At 44.6% G+C, this 26313-nt stretch overlaps 1 protein-coding gene across 1 annotated transcript in view; it reads right to left on the bottom strand.

Annotated features, from left to right (window-relative positions):
* Positions 1–25501, bottom strand: part of SLC16A2 (solute carrier family 16 member 2) — a 115909-nt gene extending 90408 nt beyond the window's left edge. Inside the window, exon 1 of the mRNA XM_025466215.3 lies at positions 24829–25501. Within this exon, the coding sequence (XP_025322000.1) occupies positions 24829–25264 (436 nt within the window). The 5' untranslated portion in view covers positions 25265–25501. The remainder of the gene's footprint in view (positions 1–24828) is intronic.
* Between the last annotated feature and the right edge of the window lie 812 nt (positions 25502–26313).

The following is a 26313-nucleotide window of genomic DNA, read 5'->3' as shown; positions in this document are numbered from 1 at the left end:
CCCCACCTCCCCTCTGCTAACCATCTGTTTGTTCTCTATAATTAAGAGTCTGTTTCTTGGTACAAGGCGGGGGCATAATTTCTCAATAGGGCATAAAGAAAGCAATTTGTTAGAAGGAGGTGACTAGAGGACTTGTCTCCATGCTTGTTTGCATAGCAAGCTCATGAGTTTTGCTTAGATTATCAGTTTATTAGTCATGGCTTTGGGGGATGCTAAAGTTCCCCAAGCTAGTCTTTGTTGCGATCACTGGTGATAAAGAAAGGGTGTACATTCCTGACAGACCACAGTGCCCTGTTCCAAGACAAAGACAATCCCATTATCCCTAGGGGATTGGGGCAAGGGTTGGGGAAAAGGAGGAGGGGGGGAGAATTTTTAGGAGAAGGGTTAGGCGGAGGAGAAATCCCCAGAGCAAAACTGCCAAATAGAAGAGTTCCTCACAACAGGATGAAGCAAGGTCTTTCCAGTCAGAGAAACCACAGGCTGCAGTGCCAGCAGGTGACGTAGAGGAGTGTGTGGCTGAGGGAGTCAATGTGCCAAAAAGCCCCACAGATGTTGTAAGCAGGCAACAGAGAACGAAGAGGGGATCCCAAAAAAGTAGAGTTAGCTATATCCTGGGACACCCACATCCAGTAGGAAAAGCAGTTTTCTGTTGCTCCTGACTGCCTTTAAGAAGCTGAAATATCCCGACTGCAGTGAAGCCAGGCTGCAGTGAGATATTGCCCAGCTGAGACCCACTGAAGCTAGCACAGTAGGGCATGAACATATGCAAATTGCTTTGGAGGTCATATCTTGAACCTGGGCTAATAACACATTTTCCAAGAGTGAACTCAAGGGCAGCCCCGGTAGCACAGCGGTTTAGCACCGCCTGCAGCCTGGGGTGTGATCCTGGAGACCCGGGATTGAGTCCCATGTCGGGCTCCCTGCGTGGAGCCCGCTTCTCCCTCTGCCTGTGTCTCTGCCTCTCTCTCTCTCTGTCTCTATGAATAAATAAATAAAATCTAAAAAAAAAAGAGTGAAAAAAAAAGAGTGAACTCAAGATCTGAGATGAATAGGGCACCATGAGTTCAGAGAATGAACACCCATTAGGTGATCCCTCCATGATCCTACAGCTTTGCTCTTGAGTTATTACCATTCAATCAGAGCTGAAAGGCTCTGAGTCCAACCTCCTCATTGTGCTGACAGAGAAACTGAGACTTAGAGGTGTGAGGGCCTACTCCACAGTCACACAGTGAATGAACACAGCAATGGTGAGGCTAAAACCCATGTGAAATGATAGTCAGTGCTCCCCTCCGCAACTTGGTACTGAGCTCCTCTCAATGCACAATAATGCAAACTACATCAGCCCTGTCTTGCCTCCCTCCAGCCATCTTTCCATTCTACTTCCTAACTTGGCCCTGAAAAACAGCAAGCCAAAGCAGTGGGCAGCCCCGCAGAATGAGGCAGGGTGAAACAGTGCTGAGAATGATAAGCACAGCTTAAGATGTGGACATGAAGGAACAACTCCCAGAGGTTGTCTCAATGCTGGGTAATTGACGTTTTAAACATTTTTCAAAGCATGTTATTATCCTTGCACTTAAGATTGCCATTGGCAATAATGTGATGGGAATAAAGCCAAAATTCCCCAAGATAAACACTCAGCCCCAGCCTGAGCTTCAGGTAACCTGCTGCCACTAGACATTCTGGCTCCCTCAGCACAAGGATTGGGTTCCTGGGTCCCACATGGCTCTGGATAGCTCTCTGGCTGCACAAAAAGTTGAAACCTTACAGCCAACCCTGTTTTTTGAAGGAAGGGAATAGTGTGTCTCTAGCCCCAATCCTCGATCTCTGGAAAAGTAGAAGTACAGGAGATAGGAATGTGCACCTGCCCAGCAAGTTGGCAGCCTGGCTTCAAGGATTAAGCTCAAGGACATAGAAGCCTCAAAGATGGATTTGACATGGTTCCACCATCAAAGCACTCACAGTTCTGGAGACATGGAAAGATAAGTAATGGCAGAATGAGGGAAAGTAATGTGGATGTTCTATGCAAAAAGAAGATGGTGAGAACTGAAGCAGAAAGGCTCTGTCCTTATTTTCCTATCTGTCCACTTTGTTGTAGGCCACTGCCCTCTGAGCCTCAGTTCCTCACCTAAAAAAAGAAAAAAAGAAATCAAAGGATTCAACCAGGCAGTTCTCAAAATGGGCCTATTATCAGAATCACCTGGTGAGAGTATTTAAAATACAGGTTTTGAAGCTCTACCTCAGAAACTCTGATTTAGAAAGAGTCATGGCTGCAAGCAAGCTGTATTTTTTAAAGTTTTTAAATTCCATTTACTTAACATACAGTGTAATATTAGTTTTAGGTATACAATATAGTGTTTCAACACCTCCATATAACACCTGGTGCTCATCATGATAAATTCCATCCTTAATCCCCATCACCTACTTAACCCATCCTCCCACCTATCTCCCCTCTGGTAACCATCAGTTCTCTGTAAAGAGTCTGTTTCTTGGTTTGACTCCCTCTCTTTCTCCTTTTCCCTTTGCTTGTTCATTTTGTTTCTTAAATTCCACATAGGAGTGAAATAATATGGTATTTATCTTTCTCTGACTTATTTTGCTTACCATAATACTCTCTAGCTCTATCCACATTGTTGCAAAATGGCAAGATTTCATTCTTTTTATGGCTGACTAATATTCCATGAATATTCCATATGTATATCACATAAAGAAACTATTTTTTAAGAATTTATGTATTTATTCATGAAAGACACACAGAGAGAGGTAGAGACACAGGCAGAAGGAGAAGCAGGCTCCATGCAGGGAATCCAATGTGGGACTCAATCCGGGGACTCCAGGATCATGCCCTGAGCTAAAGTCAGATGCTCAACCCTGAGCCACCCAGGCATTCCCAAGAAATTATTTTCAACATACTCCCTAGATGATTTTGATGATCAGCCTTGGTTGGGAACCACTGGACTAGAAGACCATTGAGGACATTTTAGCTCTGAGCTTCTATGACTTTAAGTCAAGTTTAGACCAAATACTTTATCAAAATCATCAATGTCACCATCCGGAAAGCCATCATCATACAACTACCTTCACATGACTCAGGTTCAGGATTTTCACACAGGGAATTTGTGGGCCTCTCCGAAAACTCCCAAAGATTGAAATTGACCATGTGTTCAGACCCAAAGGACATACCTATGATCATTTGAACATTGAATCTTTTATTTGAATAAGTAAGTCAATAAGTTAAAAATCTTATTTAGGAAGAGAAGGGCAAAAGCCTATTGAGGGGTGGCAAAGGGAGAGGTATTCAATTACATGTTGGGGCAGGACCGGGTGGGGAGGAGTGCATTCTCTGTTGCAGTTAGGTAACTCTGTCATCTTGTCATCCTCATCTTCATCCAGGCTCTAGGCCAAAATCTGAACTTCCAACAATAAGAAAATAAACAGAGACCTTCATCATTCTGGCATGACTGGAGGCAAGAGGCTGAATCCAAAAGTTTAGGGAGAACTGTATCTGTAACAATGTCCTAGAATTCTCAAGTTGAGAAATTCTTTATTCCAGATTAATTTTCTTCTGCTGCTTCTACTTGTAGAAGTAAACTTTATTCGGTCTTTATTTGAGAGGTAAGCAAGCTTAAATTACCACTCTCTGGACAATTATGTGTCAGAATCCACTCAAATTTGGGATGCAATCTACTTGCTCCATCCAAAGGTATCACGGAGGCTGGCAAGAGAGGAGCCTGTTTTCTATGCCAGATTTTCTCTTTAAGGGGGGAATAAGGCAGGGAATTGACTTATGTTGAGTCTAGAAACTGGAGGCAGGGAGGCCAGACTGCTCAGGGAAGAACAAGGCAGGATTTTTATCCTGTCCAGCTGCACCTGGCATGCAGACAAGGCAGACCATGCTTTGGGAATTCCAGACTCAGCTGAGGATGGATGAGAATGTGGCTCTACTCTGGAATTCAGAAACCTGATTGGTCCCAGGGGAAACAGGGGATGGAATCTTGGTCCCCATAATTAAAAATCAAGAGTCCATAGGTAGGGCAAGGATATGAGAGTCATTTGTCAGGCGTAAAGTGAAGCTTGAAGATTCCTATGGGATTTGTTAGGCAGAAGGAGCACTGATCAGTGTCAAAGGAAAAGCCTAAAACTCTAACTTTGCTTGTTAAAGAGAATGATTTAGAAAACAAATCCAAACACATCACACTTTTAAAACAGTCTTGCAAATAAGGCCTAAGAAATAAGCAGTGAATTCTGGCTTTGGCTAGTATGCCTAGAATGAGAAGCATGAAACACTTGGACCTTTTTGCCCACAATGTATTAATCTTTCCCCAAACATGTCCATGTTCTCTGACCTTTGGCCCTCATTTCTTTCAGTACACATTTATTAAGCACTTACTATATATAGTGCATTGTGTTAGGTGCTGGGGTCATTACATATCTCTTTATAAATCACTGTACTCAATTGTACGTCTGTTCATACAGACATCAGACATGAAACTTAGTTTTCTGTCTCCCCTTGACCCTTCAATCATAGCACCTAGCAAAATGTGCTATATAGAGAGAAATAAAATGAGTTTTCTTGCAGGAATTCAAGCCAAAAAAGGAAAGAGAGGAAAATATAGTACACAGTATCTTTTGGGTACTCTACCTAATTTTTTATTAGGCTTACTGCCTGTTTTTATTTAATTCCTGGAGACTGATGGCTATCTTAACAATTAATCCAAAATTCTCATCTATCATATGCTTTCAGATGAACTTCCTATCAACACACACACACATACACACACAACTTAGAACCTTCCACTTGTTATCTATGTGCCCTTCACTTTTCTGAGCTTCAGTTTTCTCATCTGTAATAATGGACTAGTAATAACATCCTGAGACAAGCCTCATCTTTCCAAATAGATCTTACCTACTGACTGCATTGACTTAAGATTGCCACTGCTTTTGTGGGTGAAATAAGAAAACCTTTCTGTGCAGAAAAGCCCAGCTAAGTTTGTCCCTGGGGAAAAAAAAAGAGTACCCTATGGGAACCTTGTGATTTTCCACTACAGACATAGAGATTCCAGAAGCAGATGACTACCTAGTCTTCAGAGCAAATACTGGAGGTGAATGAAACAGGATATTAGCCAAGCTGGGTAAATTTCAATTATTACATATATGGAAAGGCAGTCAGGGAACAGGGAATATTAACTATAGCAACTCCTCCTATATGAAGAGCACTTTAGAGCTCACCAAATATTTCCAGATTATTCTCTCATTTGATCCTCAAAACAAGTAATAGAATTGTCCTAGATGTTTTTGCATGGTTTTATTTTTCATTTTTTAAAGATTTTTAATTTATTTATTCAAGAGAGACACAGAGAGAGAGAAAGGCAGAGACATAGGCAGAGGGAGAAGCAGGCTTCCTGCAAGGAACCCCATGTGAGACTTGATCCTGCACCCCGGGATCACGCCCTGAGCCGAAGGCAGTTGCTCAACCGCTGAGCCACCCAGGTGTCCCTTATTTTTCATTTAAATCCTGAATCAAACCTTAAAAATAGTCTGGTTTTCGCCTGTTTTACAAATACGGGAACTGAAGTTCAGGGCAGTAAGGTACCTTGACCAAAGTCACACAGGGAGATAGTGGTAAAATTTGCAGATAGTGGCAGAATCCATGTTTTCTCATTTTTTGTAGAGTGTTCCTTCACCTGTACCAAATAACAAGGGTAGAGGAGGGGCAGGGGGCAGAATATGGTGTAGGACACTAAGGTTTGAAGAGGGAGGCAGTACAGAAAAGGAATTCAGAAGGCATCAAGATCAGGGAAGGGGAAGGAGGGTGGGGAGTTATCCAAACCACAGCCTCCCCCAGAGTAATTTCCCAAGTGCTGCTCAGGGGTTCTCCTAGGGAAAAACTCCCTTCCCCAAATGTTGGCTATAAGCAACTTGGCTCACTTTAGACCCTGGCCACTATGTACATCTGGATAGTCCTCTGATGGGATAGATCAATACAACCCAACCAGGTACCTGAACTTGACTAATCACTTAGGGAGCCAACCAGCCTTCTTCTGCTTGAGGTTCAGAAAGGGATATACAATTCATCAGCAGCTTCCAAGAGAAAATGGTCTGATAGAGTACGTAGAGGAGAAAATATTCATCTCAGCCCAAGGACGGCTTTGGACAATGTAGGATCAAGGTTGTCTTCTGTCTGCAACTCCTGGCTGTAACATGTACCCAAAGAAGCACACACACATACATGGGTACAATCACCTCAGGCATGGAAGCAGCTTCCCTGGGCCCTCCCTTTCTGTAAGATTTTTCTCATTTGCCAATTTAAGGAGATTCTTTCTTTCTTTCTTTCTTTCTTTCTTTCTTTCTTTCTTTCTTTCTTTTTCTTTCTCTTTCTTTCTTTCTCTCTTTCTTCAGAGAGAGAGAGAGAGAGTTACAGGGCCCAGGCCTAGAGCCCAGAGCAGCTTCTGGAAGTTATTACAAAAAGCATCTTACCTAGTGCCTGGGGCCAGGAGTGGGGAGCTCAATCAGTCTCAGGCCAAGTCAGGCTGAGCTTATTGGGGAGGCACTTGCCTACTCTTCCTCTGTACCACATACAAAGAGAACTTAGTGGGAAAAGGAGCATGATAGGTCCCATAGTCGAGTGACTCAAGGCTGCCTGAGTTATTGGGGAAGGGTTATCATAGAGTTGCTGGCCTCTAGAATGTCAAATCTGAAAGGGGCTTTAGGAATCACCTAGACAGAGTATCTGATATCCATGGAGGAGCAAAAGAGAGACACCCTAGGCTTGGGAGTCAACAAATTATACTAGTGCTATACTGGCATCTGACCTTGGATAAGTTACCTAACATTTCTATCCAATACATTTATCTATAAAAAAGGGATGAGTTTCCCCTCATTGGGCTATTTTGAAGGTTAAGTGAGATAACCCATGGAAAAAAATCTTAGCATAGTATCTGGCATGCAGTGGGATCTCAATAATTTCTTTTAAATGTAAATGGCTTTAGTACCATTAAGCAAGCAGAGTCCTAGTTAAATTCTGATTTCCCCATTTCTAGGTGTTTTACTTTGAGAGGCCACTTTACCTCTTGGTGTATGTATCTTAATGGAACTAATCTAACTTCACAGGGCTGATGTGGGGGTTCAATGAGGTAATTAACACATGTAAAAGTGAGAATGGTGCTAGGCACTCAGTAAAATGCTCAATAAATATTTGGTGAATGTGAATGGGCATATCACTAGGACATGAAACTTGGATTATTTTCTCAGAGTTGTGCTTTAACACCCCATACTTTTTTGCCTCATCTGTGTGACTGGTCAGGCAAATGGATACAGCATAAACAGAGCCTTGAGGGAGCTGAATTTGTTCAGAAGAGTACTGAGCCACAGTATGGGATTTTGACTTCATTAACACTAGGCTAATGCATGGCTTGCGCTTGCTCACTTGCACAGCTTAACTCCTCAGCAACAGACATAACAGGCCAAGGTTCATGAGGTAGTCTCTTTTATGCTCCTGGAGGCACAAAATCCCATTCCAACAGCCAACTCTAACACTCCTGGGACCTCTATAGCCATTTTCCTTGCACAAAGCCCAAAGTAATGAGGGCAGAAACAGAAAGGTCAAGGATTAAAGAGAGGCTTTCCTTTTACTGCTCAGTCTTGAAATACTTTCAGCTTACATCTGGCCTGCATCCTATAAAAGCCTTTAGTGGATCTTTACTACCCAGGATTGCCTACAAAGCAAACCTCATTTGTAATTTGTATATGTGTATGTGTGTAGGTGATGGTGGCAAGGGGGGGTTGCTGAATGACGTTCAAACCACAGAAATTTTCCATGACCTGACATGGTGCTTCAGGGGAAGAGGCCTAAGAGAACTGGCCAGCTACCAAATCTTCCCCTTGAGCTCAAATCTATACTTTACAGGAACCTCAAGCATATTTTTTTTTCCTTTACAGATTTTATTTATTTATTTATTTATTTATTTATTTATTTATTTATTTATTTATGAGAGAGATCAGGTGAGAAGCAGAGGGAGAGAGAGAATCTCAAGCAGACTCTGCACTGAGTGTGGAGCCCACACGGGGCCTGATCTCATGATCCAGAGATCATGACCTGAGCCAAAATCCAAGAGTTGGACACTCAACCAACTGAGCCACCCAGGTGCCCCTCAAGCTTACTCTTAAGTGGCTTCCCACGCTTGCCAAGCACCAGTTTTTAGAAACCCTAAAGAAATAGCTGGGTTTTTACTCCAATGTATGGATTGACAGTTAATTCCTAATCAGGATTACTGTGACTATTGATAGTCTACCCTCAACCACTGCCAAGCAAATAGTGAAAGTAGTTCTCATGACACATGCCTCAGTTTCTACCCATGCAAAATGAGGTTGTGGTTTATGTGATTACTCTCTGGAAATTGAGGAGTTCTCAACTCAATGAACCAAGGAGTCAGGCTCTGCTCTACACATGCTCATGTATGTGCACAGATGTGTGCACACACACACACACTTTCATTTATCCTCATGACATCCACATTCATATACTCCTATGTCCACATACACGTATATGCCCACAGTTACACACAGTTACATATACTCACATTCCTACTCATATTCATAAATACTTTCAAAACTTTGACACATATACATGTAATGCATAAAACTGCATAAACAGAAGCACACATACACAAATAGTTCCTTCTCTTATGAAGGTGACCAGGAAATAAACATACTTAAGAAGGAATTCTATTATATATTCACAGACAACAACAAGAAAAGGATTTAGGGGGAATCCCTGGGTGGGTCAGTGGTTTAGCACCTGCCTTCAGCCCAGGGCATAATCCTGGAGTCCCGGGATCCAACCCCATGTCGGGCTCCCTGCATGGGGCCTGCTTCTCCCTTTGCCTATGTCTCTGCCTCTCTATCTTTCTCTCTGTGTCTCTCATGAATAAATAAATAAAATCTTTTTAAAAAAATAAAAGGATTTAATATTCATAGTAAACAATCCCCAGTCTCAAAGCTGAATCTCCCTGCCCTGATCCCCACTACCCAACCCCCATACACATTTTTTAAGATTTTTTTATAAATTTATTTTTATTGGTGTTCAATTTGTCAACATATAGAATAACACCCATTGCTCATCCCATCAAGTGCCCACCTCAGTGCCCGTCACCCAGTCACCCCCCATCCCCCGCCCACCTCCCCTTCCACCACCCCTAGTTCGTTTCCCAGAGTTAGGAGTCTTTCATGTTCTGTCTCCCTTTCTGATATTTCCCACTTATTTTTTCTCCTTTCCCTTTATTCCCTTTTACTATTTTTTATATTCCCCAAATGAATGAGACCATATAATGTTTGTCCTTCTCCGATTGACTTATTTCACTCAGCATAATACCCTCCAGTTCCATCCACGTTGAAGCAAATGGTGGGTATTTGTCGTTTCTAATGGCTGAGTAATATTCCATTGTATACATAAACCACATCTTCTTTATCCATTCATCTTTCGATGGACACTGAGGCTCCTTCCACAGTTTGGCTATTGTGGACATTGCTGCTATAAACATCGGGGTGCAGGTTTCCCAGCATTTCATTGCATCTGTGTTTTTGGGATAAATCCCCAGCAGTGCAATTGCTGGGTCACCCATACACATTTTTAAAGTCATCTTGTGAGGAACCCTTACATTTTGCCCTTTCTTAGCAAGATGGAACAATAAGGCCTAAACCCAAAATGAAAATACATCTTGGTCAGCCTGGGACAATCCTGTTGTCCCAGCATTATCTTGATAGTGTCTCCTTTCACTCTCAAAAGTCCACCCATGAAGGAGTCCATTACATCAGTCCTGGGCCTACTGTCTCCCTGAAAAAAATATTTAATTCTTTAACCATGCTTAACTCTTCAATTTTATCACTAGAGATTCTTTTTAGTGTTCCAATCTTGCATTTAAACAAAAACAGTTTAGTACCCAATGTCCTGGTGATTAAGGGGAGACTGGGGTACTTTGCCATTCTAGTTGGCCTCACAGTGGGCATTAACCCTCCTTTTGTTTTCACACCATTGAATTCCCCAGCTAAATTCTTTCTGCTTATAATCCTGGACACCCTAACATTTTTTTTAAATAAAGATTTTATTTATTTATTCATGAGAGAGAGAGAGAGGCAGAGACACAGGCAGAGGGAGAAGCAGGCTCCATGCACTGGGAGCCCGACGTGGGATTCGATCCGGGCCAAAGGCAGGCGCCAAACCGCTGCGCCACCCAGGGATCCCCACCCTAACATTTTTTGTCCTTTTTCTTGTCTTAATCTTTTCTAAAACATTAGGCTCTGAAGACCCCAGATTCTCTCTGAAGCAAATTACACTCCATGCCATCACCACCCACTCTACCTTAGACTCAGAGACCTTTGGAATAAAAAAGAGTAGTAGAAGGAAAGGGAAAGAGAGAAAGGGAGATGGAAAGGAAGAGAGAGAGATTCAACCTCATTTAGGCTCTGTGACTAATTTTCATTAGGCCTGCTGCCTAACTTCTTTTAGCTTCCAGGCATGGGAGCTAGTGACTATTTTTGTGGCTGGATTAACTATGTTTTGAAAAAATCTGAAAACGTTGTCAGCTCTTTGCAAACATGGCTATAAATATATTGTGCAGAATAGATTTGTAATGCTATTCACAGAGCAACAGGAAAAGAATCCATATTCTCCAGACATGTGTATACCACATACTGCAGCTTGAATTTTGGCAGCAAACAAGACGAAGCAGGGAAGAGACCTCAAAAGAGCAAAAGGGACATTATCACTATGAAGTGGGGGGATTTACACATATGGCCTTTCTTAGACCCTAAGAAAACTGAATAGTCTGGAGAGAAGCTGGAGGGCATGATGGGCTTACCTGTACAGCTATGGAGTTGTACATATATGTACATATACATACATATATATACATCTGCCTGTGTGGGGTATATGTGTAAGAGAAAGTGAAAGGGCCTATCCATGTAGATAAATGTGTATGTGTGTGCCCATGTGCGTGTGTTCTTTTAGTTGTCTCATGAGTTCAAGCTTAAAGTCAGACTGTACATATAGTTTTATACACACAAGTGGTTGATTATATCATTGGTGATGCCTCAATCCAGCTATAGACGCATGAGAACATGCACAAATCTATAGATAGACTTATATACCTGGCAGCCATGATGATAATTTATATATAAGATGTTTTCAAAATATTGTCACTGTGAGATAGAGATTATTAGTCCCTCCTCCCATTTTGCAGATAAGAAAGTGAGACTCAGAAAGGCCGAGTGACTTGGTCAAGGTTGCAGATTAGGTAAACCGCAAAGCCAGGACTCTAATCCTGGTCTATCTGATGTCAGAGCCTGTGTCTGAGCCTATGCCACACAGCACAGAAAGAAACGAGGCAAAGAACATTTGAACTCTGGGGTCTACTTTGTGATCTCCCATTTCAAGGGCACCTTTTCTATTAGTGCTAAAACAAATTCCATGGTGGGGAGACAAAAAAAAGAAGGTCCCATGGTAAGTGCTATTCTTTGTTGAGGCATGGTCTGGAGAGCAGTCTGTAGGTTGCTGGTCTTGCCTGGAGACACTAGCCAAGTCCACTCATGAGACATAGATGAGCCATGGCCTTTTTGAGCAGATGTTCACTGGTGATACTCTGGAGCCCATTGGAGGTACTTTCTGGAGTCAGGAGCTAGGACAGTAGGTTTGTTCCCTCTCTATTCTCTGCTTTGGCTGTCTGTCTTTCCCTTCCTAAATATAAAAGCCACAGGCTCCCAACATCCTAAAAGCCACAGGCTCCCAACATCTGGTCTGACCGGTTCTACCTGAGTCTTCCATGTTCAAGACATCCTGTGAGGAGGGCAGGTAGCACAGGTCTAGCTAGCCTGAATTTGAGTGGTGCCATCCCAGGGCAAAGTAGCAAATAAGTCCATCTGGGGTTTTGCTAACCTCCCTTACCTTGACCACTAGGTCCCTCCAGCTTGTCGGCCTATAGATCTAAGGGAAAACTTGTTTTGGCTAGTCTTTCCATAGGCAAAATCTAGGTCAAGGCAAAAAAACACTGTTTCCAAAAATGAAACACACACTGTCCTGTTGTTTACCATTTGGATGGTTAAAACCTGGGCAAGAGCAATGGAGATAATGGTAATGATTCCAAGGTTTCAGGATTCCTGATTTGAAGGCCTTGGAGACAGGGCTCAGGAGAGGAGAGATGGTCTCCTAGTCATTTCAAGGCAGGTGATCTTCACCATTCCCCCCACTCTAATATGACTGTGATCAGTGATTCCAACTGGGTACCAGAATTTTTACTTGCTAATGTTTAGAGATTCCTGCAGGGGACTCCTATTGGGACTTCCAGGCATTTGTCCTCCCCTCCCCCCAGTCCCAAAAAATAAACCCTCTTTCCAAGTAACAGGATGGGAGGTCCCAACTGGCAAGGAGGTCATAGGGTTTGGCAGGATCTTGGCAAGCTGTTAGGAGGTGGGATGCAGAGCACCCTGTTGTGGATGGAGTTATTTCAGTTTCAAAACCATTGTATGTGGATGTGTAGACGGCTCACAGTCATTAATTCCCTCCAGAACTCAGGGAGGAGCTTATAGGCAGATGTGGCCAGTTCCGGATTAACCAACATGTGGACAAAGTTACAGGTTTAGAGCACTAGTGAAGTGGGGCCACCTCAAATGAGAAAAGCATAAATTTAATGAATTGTTTCAGAAGTTGGCTGTTGAAAAATAGTGCATAGGGCCTCTAGAGATCTTAATCTGGTCCTGAGCATAACCAACATCAGAGCAGCTCAGGTGGTACCTAGATAAAGTAAGTTTACCCCCAGAATTCCTGAGTGCTAACCTCCCTTGGGCTCACTTGGGGTTACACTAGCCTACTAGTGAGATAATAAGAATAGCAAAAGCTCATATAGCACTTAACATGTGCCAGACACTATTTCAAGCTATATATAACTCATTTAACAACCCTATATGGTAAGTACTCTTATTATCCTCCTTTACAAATGAGGACTGAGCAGCACAGAGAAGTTAAGTGGCCTGCTACGGACACAGCTATGTGGTGAATCCAAGACTTACTCAAGTGGTTTTGCTCACTCTAGAAGGCTCCATGAAAGAATTCTCAGAGGTACTTCACCCCTAGGACACAAACCCCCTTTTTAAAAAATAAGGCCAAGATCTTAGGAAAGTGATCTTAAATTGGAGAATATTCAAAAAATATTTCCAGGCAAAAAAAAATATTTCCAGGCATGTTAACTCACCATATCATAATCTGTCCCACCACATCTCAGCTTTGCATTGAGGTATTTGCTCACATGTGTACATATGTTCTCTCTTGGCCTCTCCTGGATGGAATTCTCCAAGGAGACAGGATGGATACCACAGGATAGCTACCCTTTCCAAAACTCATCCTTTCTCAAATATGGGGGGAATTTTTTCCATTTTCATCAGAGAAGTTGCTCTCTTACTCACTACCTCACCATTCCCCATCACCCCCAATCCCTTGCCAGAAAGCGCCCAAGACCTCTTTGGTTTATAGAAACCACTGGTTATAATCACAGCCTCTGAGAGGTCTAGTCTTCTCATTGCATTAGTGAAAAAATTGGGGCTGAGAAAGGGGAAGGGACTTTTCAGGATCACAAAGACAGTCACAGAGCTAGAAACAGAACCCAGGTTTCCTGATTGGCAATCCAGTACCTTCCTTGATCCTAGCTTACAAGACTTAGTGAGGCCCAGATCTTTCTTCCATGATCCTCATTTCCATCTCCCTTAACTTTTTGACTCCCAATTGTGTGTTTTTCATTATGCCATACTTCATCTTATCCATATACTTAAACCTCAGGCTGCTATCAAGTCTAGGAACAGTTCTATTCCAGGTTTCAGCGAGCTCCTGTATATTGTCCCCATGGAACATGAAATAGGGAGACCTGGGTTCTAGCCTCAGCTCTGCTAAGTATTTAGTGTCTGACCTCAGGCCACTCACTTGCCCTCAGTCTGCTCTCCATTTTTTGCGACTATAAAATGGGAATATAAGTCTCTTATATAGCCCTTTCCTGTTGTGAACGTTTCCCTAACTAAATACAAACAATATTGACTTACTATTTTTCAGAACCCCCCAACATAGCATTTGTTGTGATCAAAGATGTTGGCACATGATGAAATTCAACGGAGTATTTTATTTCATAACTGTCTCTGTTGCAAGGATAAACATCAACTAAGATGTAAACTACAATGTGCTACACACAGAGGGGATTGTTACCACTCAGTAGTCTTCCAATCTCCTAGGGCTCACAGCATCTGGAGGTCTATCTGGGACTCAGAGTAAGGGGCTGAGAGCTGTTGCCATTTCTTTTCTCATGCCCTTTATTCCTCCCCCTCAGACCTCAGAAAAAGTGCCTGGGCTGCTGACATGGAAGAGCAGGTGGTGTAGGTTGGGCAGGCTATGCCACAAGCCATTTGCAGGCACCTCATTCCGTGGCCCAATGCCCAGACATCCTCCCACCCAGTGCCCTTCTCTCCAAATGTGCTCAGTATCTTCCTCTACTCCTGCCCCTCCATTCCACCCTGCCTGCTAGGTCAAGGCCTAATGGGGAACAGTGACTCACTGGACTCTCAGAGAGCAAAGACCCAGACTTGAAGCAACAATCAAACTAATTCTCAACCTCCATCCTGCCACTTCCCAATTCATAGGCTCCTCTTCACTTAGCTAAATCCCATTTTGAGTTACAACTCTTCTAGCAAACCTTCCTTGATTCCTCACACTCATCTCTCCTTTTCCACATTACCACACAAAAATTGCATTCAGTTATATGTATGTACATATTTGTATTACTTAGCAACAATCTGCAATTGTTTAGTATCTTATGCCTTTGCAAAGAAATTATAAACTTCTTGAGAGACATTTTGCCCTCTCTGGCTCATCCTAGGTCTAGCCTTGCACATAGTAAACACTTATTGAGTTAAACTGAACCAACATCAATTGAATTGGGTAGAGAGTATGGGGAAGGTTTGTAAGCAGGGAGAAAACAAACATGTATTGGCCATTTAGTATGTGCCTGGCTATATGTTAGATATTTTGTGTGCCTCATCTCATTTAATCTCCATGCCTATAATGAAAAATGTTATTATTATCCCTATTTTATGCATGAGAAAACCCAGAGTCTAAAAAGTTAAAAACTTTGTCAAAGCCAGCCACGTGGTAACTAATTGAATCTAGCACTGTTTGATTCCAAAGCCCATATTCAAAGATATGTAACAGCTTTAATGTCTATTAGTGAAGTGTTGATTAAATAAATTATGATATATCCATGTAATACAGTACTGTACAATTATAAAAGAAAGAATGAGGACTTTATGGATTTAATGTAATAATATCCAAGATATATTTTGAAGTATATAAGGCAAGTTGGAGGCTAATACAAAGTATGGGCTACCTTTTGTGTTTTAGAGTGTACACACACACACACACACACACACACACTTACATGTACATATACAGAATATCCCAGGGTGCCTAGGTGGCTCAGTCAGTTAAGTGTCTGCCTTCAGCTCAGGTTGTGAACCCAGGGTCATGGGATCAAGCCCCACATCTGGTTCCATGTTCAGGTGGGGAGCCTGCTTCTCCCTTCCCACCCAACCCTCACCTCCCCTCTCATGCTTTCTCTCTTGCAGTCTCTCTCTCTCTCTTTAAATAAAATCTTTTAAAAAACATATACAGAATATCTCTAAAAGGACACATCAAACAACACTGGTGGCCTCTAGGGAGGAGAACAGGATAACTGGGAGACAGGAGTAAGAGAGAGACTTTACAGTGTTGTACCTCTTGCATTTTATCTCATATTAATAAGTAAAATCATATTTGTTAAAACACAATACAATCTCTTTCCACAAGTAGTGCCTGAGGATTGACTTTGGAAAAGTTCAGGGAGAGAAGGGGGCAATATGTCAGTGAATTGGATTGGGGACCTCCCAGTGTGCCAAAAGCCCCATCCTTTGCACTCATTTTCTAATTCCTCTTACAAACCAATCTCCAGGGATCCCTGGGTGGCGCAGCGGTTTGGCGCCTGCCTTTGGCCCAGGGCGTGATCCTGGAGACCCAGGATCGAATCCCACATCGGGCTCCCGGTGCATGGAGCCTGCTTCTCCCTCTGCCTGTGTCTCTGCCTCTCTCCCTCTCTCTCTCTGTGACTATCATAAATAAAAAATTAAAAAAAATTAAAAAAAAAACCAATCTCCACTATAATAATCTGACTGTAACGTTGATTGAGGTCACATCGTTCCAGATCTCAGTTCTCTACCTATAAAATGGGATCCAGATGGGGTAGGAAGAGATGGTTTCTAAAATGCCTTCCAGTGCTGACATTTAAATAACCAAAAATCAAAAGGGTGAATCTACTACATTTGAAATCTTAATCTCAAAGAAGGGCTTGGAGGTTTTGTTTTGTTTGCAACAAAGAAGAGAAACATTTCGATTCAGATTTGCCTACTAGATGGTCTTAATGGAGACTCCCTAAGTGGTCACTGAAATGCTTGCTCAAAATTGCTATTGCAGTCTTCCTCCAAGCCTCTGGCCTTCTGTGGCCTCTGTTCTCCAGGGCTATCCTGTTTAGAACACAAGGAAATTGGCCCACTCCAAAACTGAATACAAAAGAGCAAGGCCTCTTCTATGCTTAATGTCCCCTGGCCCAGACCTTTTGACCCTAAATATCCCTTTCCTTCTTCCTCACTACCTGCAGAACACAGGCTCTGTGAGAGACCCTTGGGAGGAAGTGACGCCTTAACTTCACCCACCACTCACCCACCCCCATCCCTAGCAATTCCTACTAAAAAACTCAGTCCTTGACTTGTAGGGAGGTTTGTGAGCTCCTGCCAAGAGCTGTAAATATTTTAACATGCCTTGTTTCCTTGAATGTATATGACCTGGGATCTGGCCCCTCCTTTCTCTCGGCTCTTAGAGAACTGAGAAACAAAGAAAACACAGCCAATCCTTAGCTATAGGACACCCAGATCAAATTGCAGAATAATATAGAGGGGATATGAGGAAGAAAGAGATTGAGTTGGGAGGTGGAAGGTGGGGAGGAGAGTTGATTCCCCTTCCAGAAACATTTAGAGAAAGGTATTCAATTTCTAGGGGCTGGAAAAGGTTCCTGGAAATAAAAATAATACCAGCCCCTCCACAATTTACAAAGATCTTTCGTATACATAATCTCATTGGATCCTTCATAGTCCTATAAAATATTGTTAATTCCATTGTGCAGATGAGAACACTGAAGACTTGGAAATTTATATAATTTAAGGCTAAATACTTAATAAGAGACTATTTCTATGGTCCTTTTTGGACCCAGAAATCATGACTTTGAGTAGAGTGAGATGGATAGTTAGTGGAGTATATCACACATCACAAAACTGTCAGATTTCTGTCTACTAAACCCTTTTGGTCATCTTTTTTATCTCTTAGTCATAAGAATGCCTTGAGGCTCCAGGAATGGAAAACTTGGTAGCAGTTCCCTTGTTAGCTGCCTCTTCCCATCCTTACTATGTATTAGGTGATATATAAAAGCAGGAATTTTAGACTTAGATGCTTTGTGTTCAAATCGTGGCTCTGCCATTATTTGCTATATGAGATTAAGCAAGTTACTAACTTCTGTGACTCTGCCTTTTTATCTACAAAATGGAGGAAATAATGATACCTATTTCATGATGTTGAGAATGAATTGGTACATGTAAAGAATTTCATATAATGCTGGCACAGACTTAATTGCTAAATGCTAAATAATAATAATAAGAAGAAGAAGAAGAAGTAGCAGTAGTAGCAGTAGTAGCAGTAGTCGTAGTAGTCGTAGTAGTCGTAGTAGTAGCAGTCGTAGTAGTAGCAGGGAGGGCTTATAGAGAGCCATCTCCATACTTTTACCCAGTCCCCTTGAAATCGGTGGCAATACCACATGAAGGGCATGGGTGGTGAACAGAAGAGCTCTTTTCTTTGTGAGAAACTCAGTGACCTAAACAAGTGACTGAACCTGTGATCTCAGCCTCATAGGTGCTGTGTTCTAAGTAACTGTGATAACTGGCCCAGACAGACATCATATGCCCAACTATACATACACACATACACATAGGTCAAGACATATGGGTGCATGTATATACCCTTTCAGCCTGGATAAGAGGGTGAGTGGGTAGGTCCACAGGATAAATTGAGCAAAAAGACTGTGTAGGGACTGCTTGTTCCCCTTTTCCCTTCAGCTACAAAGAAGCAGGGAAGCAACTAACTTGGGAGCTTTACTTGCTCTCTTTCTACCCTCACTGAAAGCACTTTTGACCCTAGTTAGGACTTGGGTGTCTGCTTCCTTCTCTGACTCCTTTACAATCAATTCTGTAGTAATTTTTGGCAAAAAGAGAGATAATGAGACTCAGAATAAAGACTTCTGTTCTATCCAGAGCTATTGAAGCTACTAAAAACCAATCTGAAATCTCTGGAAGTTCAGTTGGCCCAGAACAAGGAAAGTAAGGACTTGAATAGAAGGGAGAGCAATGGACCAGGACATTTGTTGATAACAACTGGATAAGACCTGCTATAATACTATTTCCTTGGCTGGGGCCCCAGAGTTATGAAAAGAGGGGGTGTGTAAATGACAAAAACAGGTTCACAGCAGCTATCTTACTGCAAAAAACCAGACATAATAGCCTCCACATTCTTGAGTGCTACATAGAAAGTCACCTTCCCCCCCAGGAAGTGGAGAGTTAAGAGAGGGAAGAAAGGGGAAAAAGGAAGAGATGCCTCTGTGGGATGTGTAGAAATGGGCCAAGATCCAGGCTGGAGTTGGACCTGTACAACATCTTAAATTCCAGCTGTTCCTTTGAGCAAAAGAAAGAAAAAGAAGAGAGATAACAATACTGTGAGGAAAGGGGATAGCATATCAATCAAAGGTGATACAAATGCACCATGAAAATGGAAGAAGCCAAGAAAATATGGTTAGGACAGCCAATTTCATCCCTTGTCTCCTGTCAACTCAAGAAGCTGGAGCAATAGAAGATAAGGTAGGCAAGACTACCAGAGTAAAGAGGCATGTACTTCCTCAAGCCACCCAAACAGGCCACATTCGACACTCACAAATTGGTGCCAAGTGATTTTACATTAGTAACTACAGCACAGTAATTAGATATCTTTATGCTTAGTCCTCTGTCATTCCTAAAATGGGAGGGGGCTGGAGTGTCCTAAACCCTATTCCCAGTAATCTTTGAGTACCAAGACTGATGCAGGATAGGGGAAAGGATGGAAGCAGAAAGAAACTTATAATAATAAGTGTTTCCAACCTCAAGTGTTGGGGAGTTACAAAGGGGTCCAGGCCAAGAGGAATGGATCAGGCTGTCCATATCCTCTCCATCACCCTCACCTAACAAGTTTTTCATTCTGGGCCCTCTGTGCTAGTCTCCCATAACCCCTACAGAAGCCTCTATTATGTTTAACATGATTCCATAAACAGATGGGAAAGATTTCTTTCATAATCCACAGGTTCAGATGAGTTGTATGGTGTGTGTGTGTGTGTGTGTTATGAATAAAGCCTTTTCTCTAAGATTTGATCATTGAATCCCAAGTGAGACAGTTTCTTTCAAGGCAAGAAAGTTCACTCCATCTTTTATACAATCTGAAAAGAGTGAATGATCTTTTCTTTTCAAAAGGCAACAAAACAGAAAGATGCTGGTGGTAAAAGCAGCACACCCTCTTGGGAAACTGGTCCTTTCAAAAGGTCAAAATGGCATCCTTTACATATTTCTGCAAATGTTGATAGTCCAGCTGCTTGTTTACTCTTCATGGCACTGGAGGAAATGTTTCCAGTGACAAGCAAGTATAAATTTAGGGAAAGTGAGAGAGAGAGCTCTATGCTTACTACTTTAGTAGCCATACTCTCAGCTAAGCCTTGAGTGAAGCTGAAGTTGACCAGTAATTGTGAATGAATACCCAAGAGGGCCTCCTCTAGTATTGAAACAGCAGTCCTTCTACACCCAACCACAGTGAGATCCAGGCAGCAGCCCCAATCCAGCTATAAAGATGCCCTGTCTGAAGCCCCCTGAAGAAAACCACTCTGTCACATTTAGGAATCTTGGTTTACTCTTCATTCCTGAAGTAACAGCAAACCAAGGTCATAATCATGCATTTCTGAGAAATAAGAATGAGATGTGGGAAACTGAGTTTCAAAAGAAGGGTCCAACCTGAGGCTTAAGGAAATGCTTCTAGTTTAATGCTCTTTAGGAACAGGCTCAAATGCTGGGAAACAGACCCACTCTGCTAGCCTGCAGTCAGCCAAATTGAGGGAATTTTGTTAGGTGCCCAGTTCCATACTGAGCAGGGCATTATGAGAGAAGAAGTTGTCCATCCAGAGTAGCCTTTACACACTGTGTAAAAAGGAGTGGATCTTTTCAATCACATTGAGATATATAAGCAGCCATAAAATCTTTAAGTACATATGACATATGTACATATTTTCTCAGGAAAATAATATCTATATGTTTTTTTCCAATAACCTCCCAACCTGTCTATACTTACATTTGGGTAGATTAACAAATTTCCATTTTATCTGAATGAGTCAAAATGTGTGCCAAGTAAATAGTTAAGAATAGAATGTCACATAATTCTAGAAGGATAGAATGGCAGAGCTATAAACTTCATCTAGTCAAATCCCCTCATTTTACAGATAGAAAGACTAAAGTACAGAGAAGTAAAGTACCTGCTCAAAGTCAGAGAGAAAGTCAGGGGCACAAGTTGTTGAACTCCTAGTCACTGTCTAGCTGGTATTACTGAGATCACCAGCCCTTTAGGGTCCAGATGTATATTTAGAATGAGCACTTGAGGCCACTGGACAGTGAGCCAGGGATCCAGCCTCAACCAGCTACTCCAGCGAAAACAAACATCCCCCTGTTTGGCTTCCAAATACCCCAACCTCTCCTCCTCATCCCTTCCAATATGAGTCAAGGTCCTAGTTTGGAGCCCAGTTTGGTGGAAAGGAGGGAGAAGAGTTACTTGAAAGATACCTGACCAATGGCCCTGTGGCCCAAAGCTCCATTGAGGCTCTAAACCAACTTGATCAAGTTTATCTAGACGGTAGGCAAAAGCCTTCAGCCAAAGGCAAGACCTGGCAGATTTGCTCAAAAAATACCTGGTTCCTAAACTCAGCAGTTTAGTGGTCATCCCAGTGAGACACTGAACCAAGCAATGAAAGACCCTAAGATGGGGAAGAGGAAGATAGCCTAACCTACCTTTGACCCTACCCATCCTTGGAACTCTGTATAAATACATAGTATACCATTTTCCCCATGCCTAGAAAATTCTGTCTCCATTAGTGTGATCCATGAGTCTGAACTATCTTGTGCTCAGTAGCAAACTTTTCTGACCATTGTCCCTTTCCCTGGGTGGTGAGAGCCCTAGCCCAATTCTCCAACCTATGAGCCTACAAGGCCATGCTTACAAACTACCCAATAAAAGATGCCTTTCATCATATTCTATGGCTCATTGCTAGACTGGCAGTCAAGGTGGAAAGTGCAGAGTAATGGGTTTACTCTGGAGCACATTTAAAAAGACCTAAGCTTGGAGCCAATGTTAACAACTCTGGCTTGGTATACCTTGTCCCTGGGATCCCAATCCTAAGCCTGCCCCAGCCCTAACTCACTTAGGGTTCCAATAGTGACCTGGGACCCACAACCAATGCCACCTGTTGCTCTTTACCCTCTTTCCTCCAAATGTCAACTTTCCCTGGGAGGAATAGCAGGCAAAATGTCCCTGAGATGGAGGCAAGGGGGAAAAGGAAAAGATCAGGAGAGAAATGAGCCTATGCTTTTTGCAAAGCTTGTAGGAAAGCTCAACCAAGAAGCCATGCTATACTTTCCACCAAGTTGCCTGGCTGCCCTGTCCTGTCTGCTGCTTGGTCTGGGTGAGGGGACTCCCAAATTTCCTACAAACTGTAGGAACTGTAAAGATATTTAGAACTGTAAAGATAGGGCAGGCCCGGTGGCACAGCAGTTTAGCGCCTCCTGCAGCCCAGGGTGTGATCCTGGAGACCCTGGATCGAGTCCCACGTCAGGCTCTCTGTATGGAGTCTGCTTCTCCCTCTGTCTGTATCTCTGCTACTCTCTCTCTCTGCATCTCTATGAATAAATAAATAAAATCTTAAAAAAAAAGAACTGTAGAAATATTAGGCTTATCCAAAGAGAATCTGGGTTATGGGGTGCCTCTAAACATTAAATTCATAGATTTTTAGAGCTGAAAGGCATGTCAGACATTAATAGAAATGGATAATCCACCAACCTCCTTAACTATGGGAGTATATGTTCCGTGTTCCCCAGAATGGCTATTAGGCAAATATTGGCTGATAAACATTTTAGCAAGCTTCTACTGGCTTCCTCTATCCCTTTGAGACACCAGTGCTGTGGCACAGATTGCTGGGAAATTTTTAGTAAACTGCAGAAAGCGTGTGGAGGCAGAGGCATATTTGGAATCTCAGGATCTGAATGATTGCTTGGGATAGCTGAGGGGCCCAAGAAAGATAGTGCTAAGGATGAGATTTTCTAGGAGCTCAGGAATGTGGTGGGGTGTTCTTTATCTTTTCAAAATAAAAACTGATGTGTTCCCAAGAGCATCCAGTATCAAAAATAATTTTCATGAATTCAAGATGCACCACAGCATGGACCCAAGCCAAAGTATTCTGAGACCCTGGGGACATACCAAATTCCTTTTTGTCCCTTCCTGACCTATACTTACCATAATTTAAACCAGTAAACCCAGATCTTCAATGGACCTAGTCTGTGGCAGAGTACACACCAGCCACACCTCTGCACAGCCCACTGCACCTCCCTCTTCCCAGCTGTACTGTGAGGTCTTGACCGGAAAGTCCCAGCCAGCCCTCCCCCTGAGTCCCCTATGATCACCTACTTTGAAGTTTGTTCCCCAGCAGTAAACCTCTTCCTGGTAAAGTAGTGGTTTTTCCAAGTTTTATTACACACTCTGAAGGGCCCAGCTCTAGACCTGCTCACACCACACAAATGCCAGATCTTAGCTTCAGCCCATCCTCCACTGCCTCCCATGAAGTTTCACCCAGACTTTGCCACTGACTCTGAAGGCCAACAGCCTGCCTTCAAACACAGGGCAATGCTCAGCAGGTGCTCTCCTAGGTAACCTAGGCAACAGCCAGAGGCCCTACCCTGGCTGCCTTCCCAAGAGCCCCTGAACTGCATGCATCAAAGCAAGGGAAAGGTAGTCCCAGGGATGACTGTGGCAGTGACCTTACTCCGAGAAGTTGTTCCACACAGTCCAGGGACCCCCCCACCTACACTTGGGCATCAGTGTGGCCTAGCGTCTCTATCCTGGACAGCCACTGAGGCACACTCTAACTTTCAAGTAGGGCCCACGCATTTCAGTGCCAATGGGTCACAAAAGGTCCAAGAGGTAACCCAAATCCTCTTCTCCAAAAGTAGCCCTGTGAAACTGCAAACTTAAAAAAAAAAAAAGCGGGGAGGGGTGTCCTTGGTTCAGAGGGGCAGTAAGAGCAGCTGTTCAAGGGCTCAGGGAATCCACAGGTGGACACCCTAGAATTCAAGGTTTCTATGTTCAATAAATAATCCTGAGGTCCCCACAGAGGGCAGCAGAAGTATGCGTTGGGGTGGCAAGAAGAGGGAACCCTTCTTGCCACCCCAGGGCAACACTATAAAAAGCCACAAATTCAGAGTTTCCAACTTGCAGTGAGGGGCAAGTGCAGCTGTCCTGAGGAGGCACAGAAGGAGCAAGCCTTGAGGGAGAGGGCATCCCAAGTCCCTTGCTCTCTCCCTAGACTCCTCAACAGAACTGCTGAGGGGCATCCCATTGGCTTTCTGAGAAAACCGTATAACTCCTATGGGCAGATTCAATGCAGGAGAACACAAGGTTGCAGTCTTGTGGCCACAGGCCTAGAGAATGAAGGCTATGGCCCCCAGCCCTGCTTGTCTTAGGGAAGAAGACCAAGTCAGTCCCATGAGAATAGTGGGAGAGGTGGAGGCCAGCATTCTGGCTGAGGCACAAGGAGGCATCCCACGGCTAGTAGAGAGGCTCAGGTGCCAACCAGGGAGGTCACGGCTCAGGTTGAGGATAGCGTGGAGTGAATCTCAGAGGCCAGCAAGCCAGCTGCCTTACACTTCTCTGGCAGGAGACCTCAAAGCCCACCTCCCTGCTTGCTTTGGGGATCAGCTCAGAGGGCACAGAGATCTGCTTGCTTCCTCAGAGCAGCAGAGGACGGCCTGACCTGGCTGGGCCATAACTACCACCAGCAAAGAGAGGCCCGTGCATGCACACACACACACACACCGGCAGACACACACGCCTGCCTTGTGTTTGACTCTTCACTCAGTCACCAGGATTCCTAAAGTGTTTTTGACAGAAAACACCTCTGCTCCCTGTATAGGAACAGGGGTTGCTGCGGAGATCCGCAGTACAGTATTTCTCTCAAAGCCCTCCCAACCTCCCAACTCTCTCCTCTTTCCATGACTTTGCACCCGCCTCCAAAAAAATCTGCAAATATTTCCCCCCACTACACATGGTCAGCATACTTAAAAACCAAAAAGTGCACCTGGATTTGTCCCAGGGCAAAAAAGTTCATTCCTTACCTGTGATCAATGAATATCCCAGGTCCCACCTAAGGGACGTCTTGTGCCTAGTCTCCTAGCTAAGTGTGCCCACAGTCCTGCAACCCGCGCCTTAGCAGCGCCTTGGGCAAGGGACAAGGAGGAGTCGAAGTGGAAAGATGAAGGGGCGCCTCCGACTCAGAGGTCAGGAGTCAGCAGCAGTGGGAGCGAAGGACACCCTTGCCAGGAGGGGCGCGTGGGGCCACTCACCTGCTTGGAACTCCACTTGGCGATTTTTCTCTCTTTCCTCCTGCAGCAGCATGGAGTAGAGGATCCCAAAAGAGTTCTGGATGCCAAAGATGGAGCCGTTGCACCAGGTGGCAGCGAAGACCACCATCCAGCCAAAGCCACCTTCGGGGGGCTGAAAGCCACGCGCGGTGCCACGGGTCTCCACAGTGGGCGTGGACTTGGATTCGTGCACGGGTTCAGGCTCAAATTCCAACTCCGGCAGGGGTGCAGGGTCTGGTAGGGGCTGGGGCTCCGGCTGCGGCTCGGGTGGGGGCACTGGCACCGGCTCGGGCTCAGGCTCGGGCTCGGGCTCGGGCTCGGGCTCGGGCTTGGGGCTGCCCACCCACTCCTGCTGTTCCTGGTCTGCCTCCCGCCAGGGCCCCTTGGCTTCCTTGCTCGCCAGGCTTTGCAGCGCCATCTCGGCAGGGGGACTGTGGCTGCTCTGGCGGGAGGAGCCGCTGTGTGGCTGGTACTTGTTTCTGCTGCTGCGGCGGCTGCTGCTGCTGCTGCTGCTGCTGCTGCTGCTGCTCCGAGCACTGCTGCTGCCCCTGCCTCCTCCTCCCGGCTCCGCGTCCCAGCTGGCCCGCCTGTCCCGCGACAGACGGTCCCTCGAGTCCTCTCCTCCTCCTCCCACGTCCAACCCCCCCTTCTGCTCTCCCCATGTCATCTCTCTCCTCCCCTCCTCTTCTCCCCCCCACCTCTTCCTCCCTCAACAGGCAGCCGCTTCAGCCTTGCTCTTCTCCCTAGCCCTTCCTGCTCCCCATACTCGCCTACCTACTCTAGCCACTGCTCCCTACCTTAACTTCCTTTCCAAACTACCGAATCCTGTCCTCCTTGTCCAGATACCCGGTAGAGGGAGAGTTAAAATGGCTTTTCCACAAACTATCCTGTTCCCTCTGCCTTCTCCTCCCCACAGGCTCCGAACAGGCATTGATCAATCAACCTTTCCAAGGAAGACCCCACTGTCCTTTGCTCCCACTCCCTTCTTCCTCACAAGCAGCCTGGAACTGGGGTGGCCTTGAGGACCCCTGAACAAAAGCTGGACAATGAGAGACCCCACCCTGCCCTCGGGAGTCTCTTTGTCCCCCACTTTGGCTTGGGGAGAGCGACCTGGAGGGGAAAGCCAAGACTTCGGACAGAAGATGGGCACAATCTTCTAAAGCCCGGGGGCTCAGCCTCCCACGGCCCTATGAAACCCCCCTTTCCCGGGCCCCCCAGTCTGTCCCCCTTCGCCCCCGCCCTTCCCGGCAAATCCCTGGCGGGGCGCGAAGGGGAGGAGACAGCCCGGCAGCGAGGCCCGCCCCTCCGGGCAGTCAATCAGGGTTTTGTTTGCGCCAACCTGGAGTGCAGAGGAGCGGTAGAGGGCCGGGGCTGGGCCAGGGGCTGGGCCAGGAAGGGAGGGAGGTGCAGTGGCACCGGAGGGGGCCGGGCCCAGGCGGGGCGGGAGCCCAAGCTCAGTTTAGGCTC

Source organism: Canis lupus, chromosome X, assembly GCF_003254725.2.
Source record: "Canis lupus dingo isolate Sandy chromosome X, ASM325472v2, whole genome shotgun sequence".
NCBI classification, from domain to species: Eukaryota; Metazoa; Chordata; class Mammalia; order Carnivora; family Canidae; genus Canis; species Canis lupus.
The sequence above is the reverse complement of the archived record's forward strand: the minus strand, read 5'-3'. Positions and strand labels throughout refer to the sequence as shown.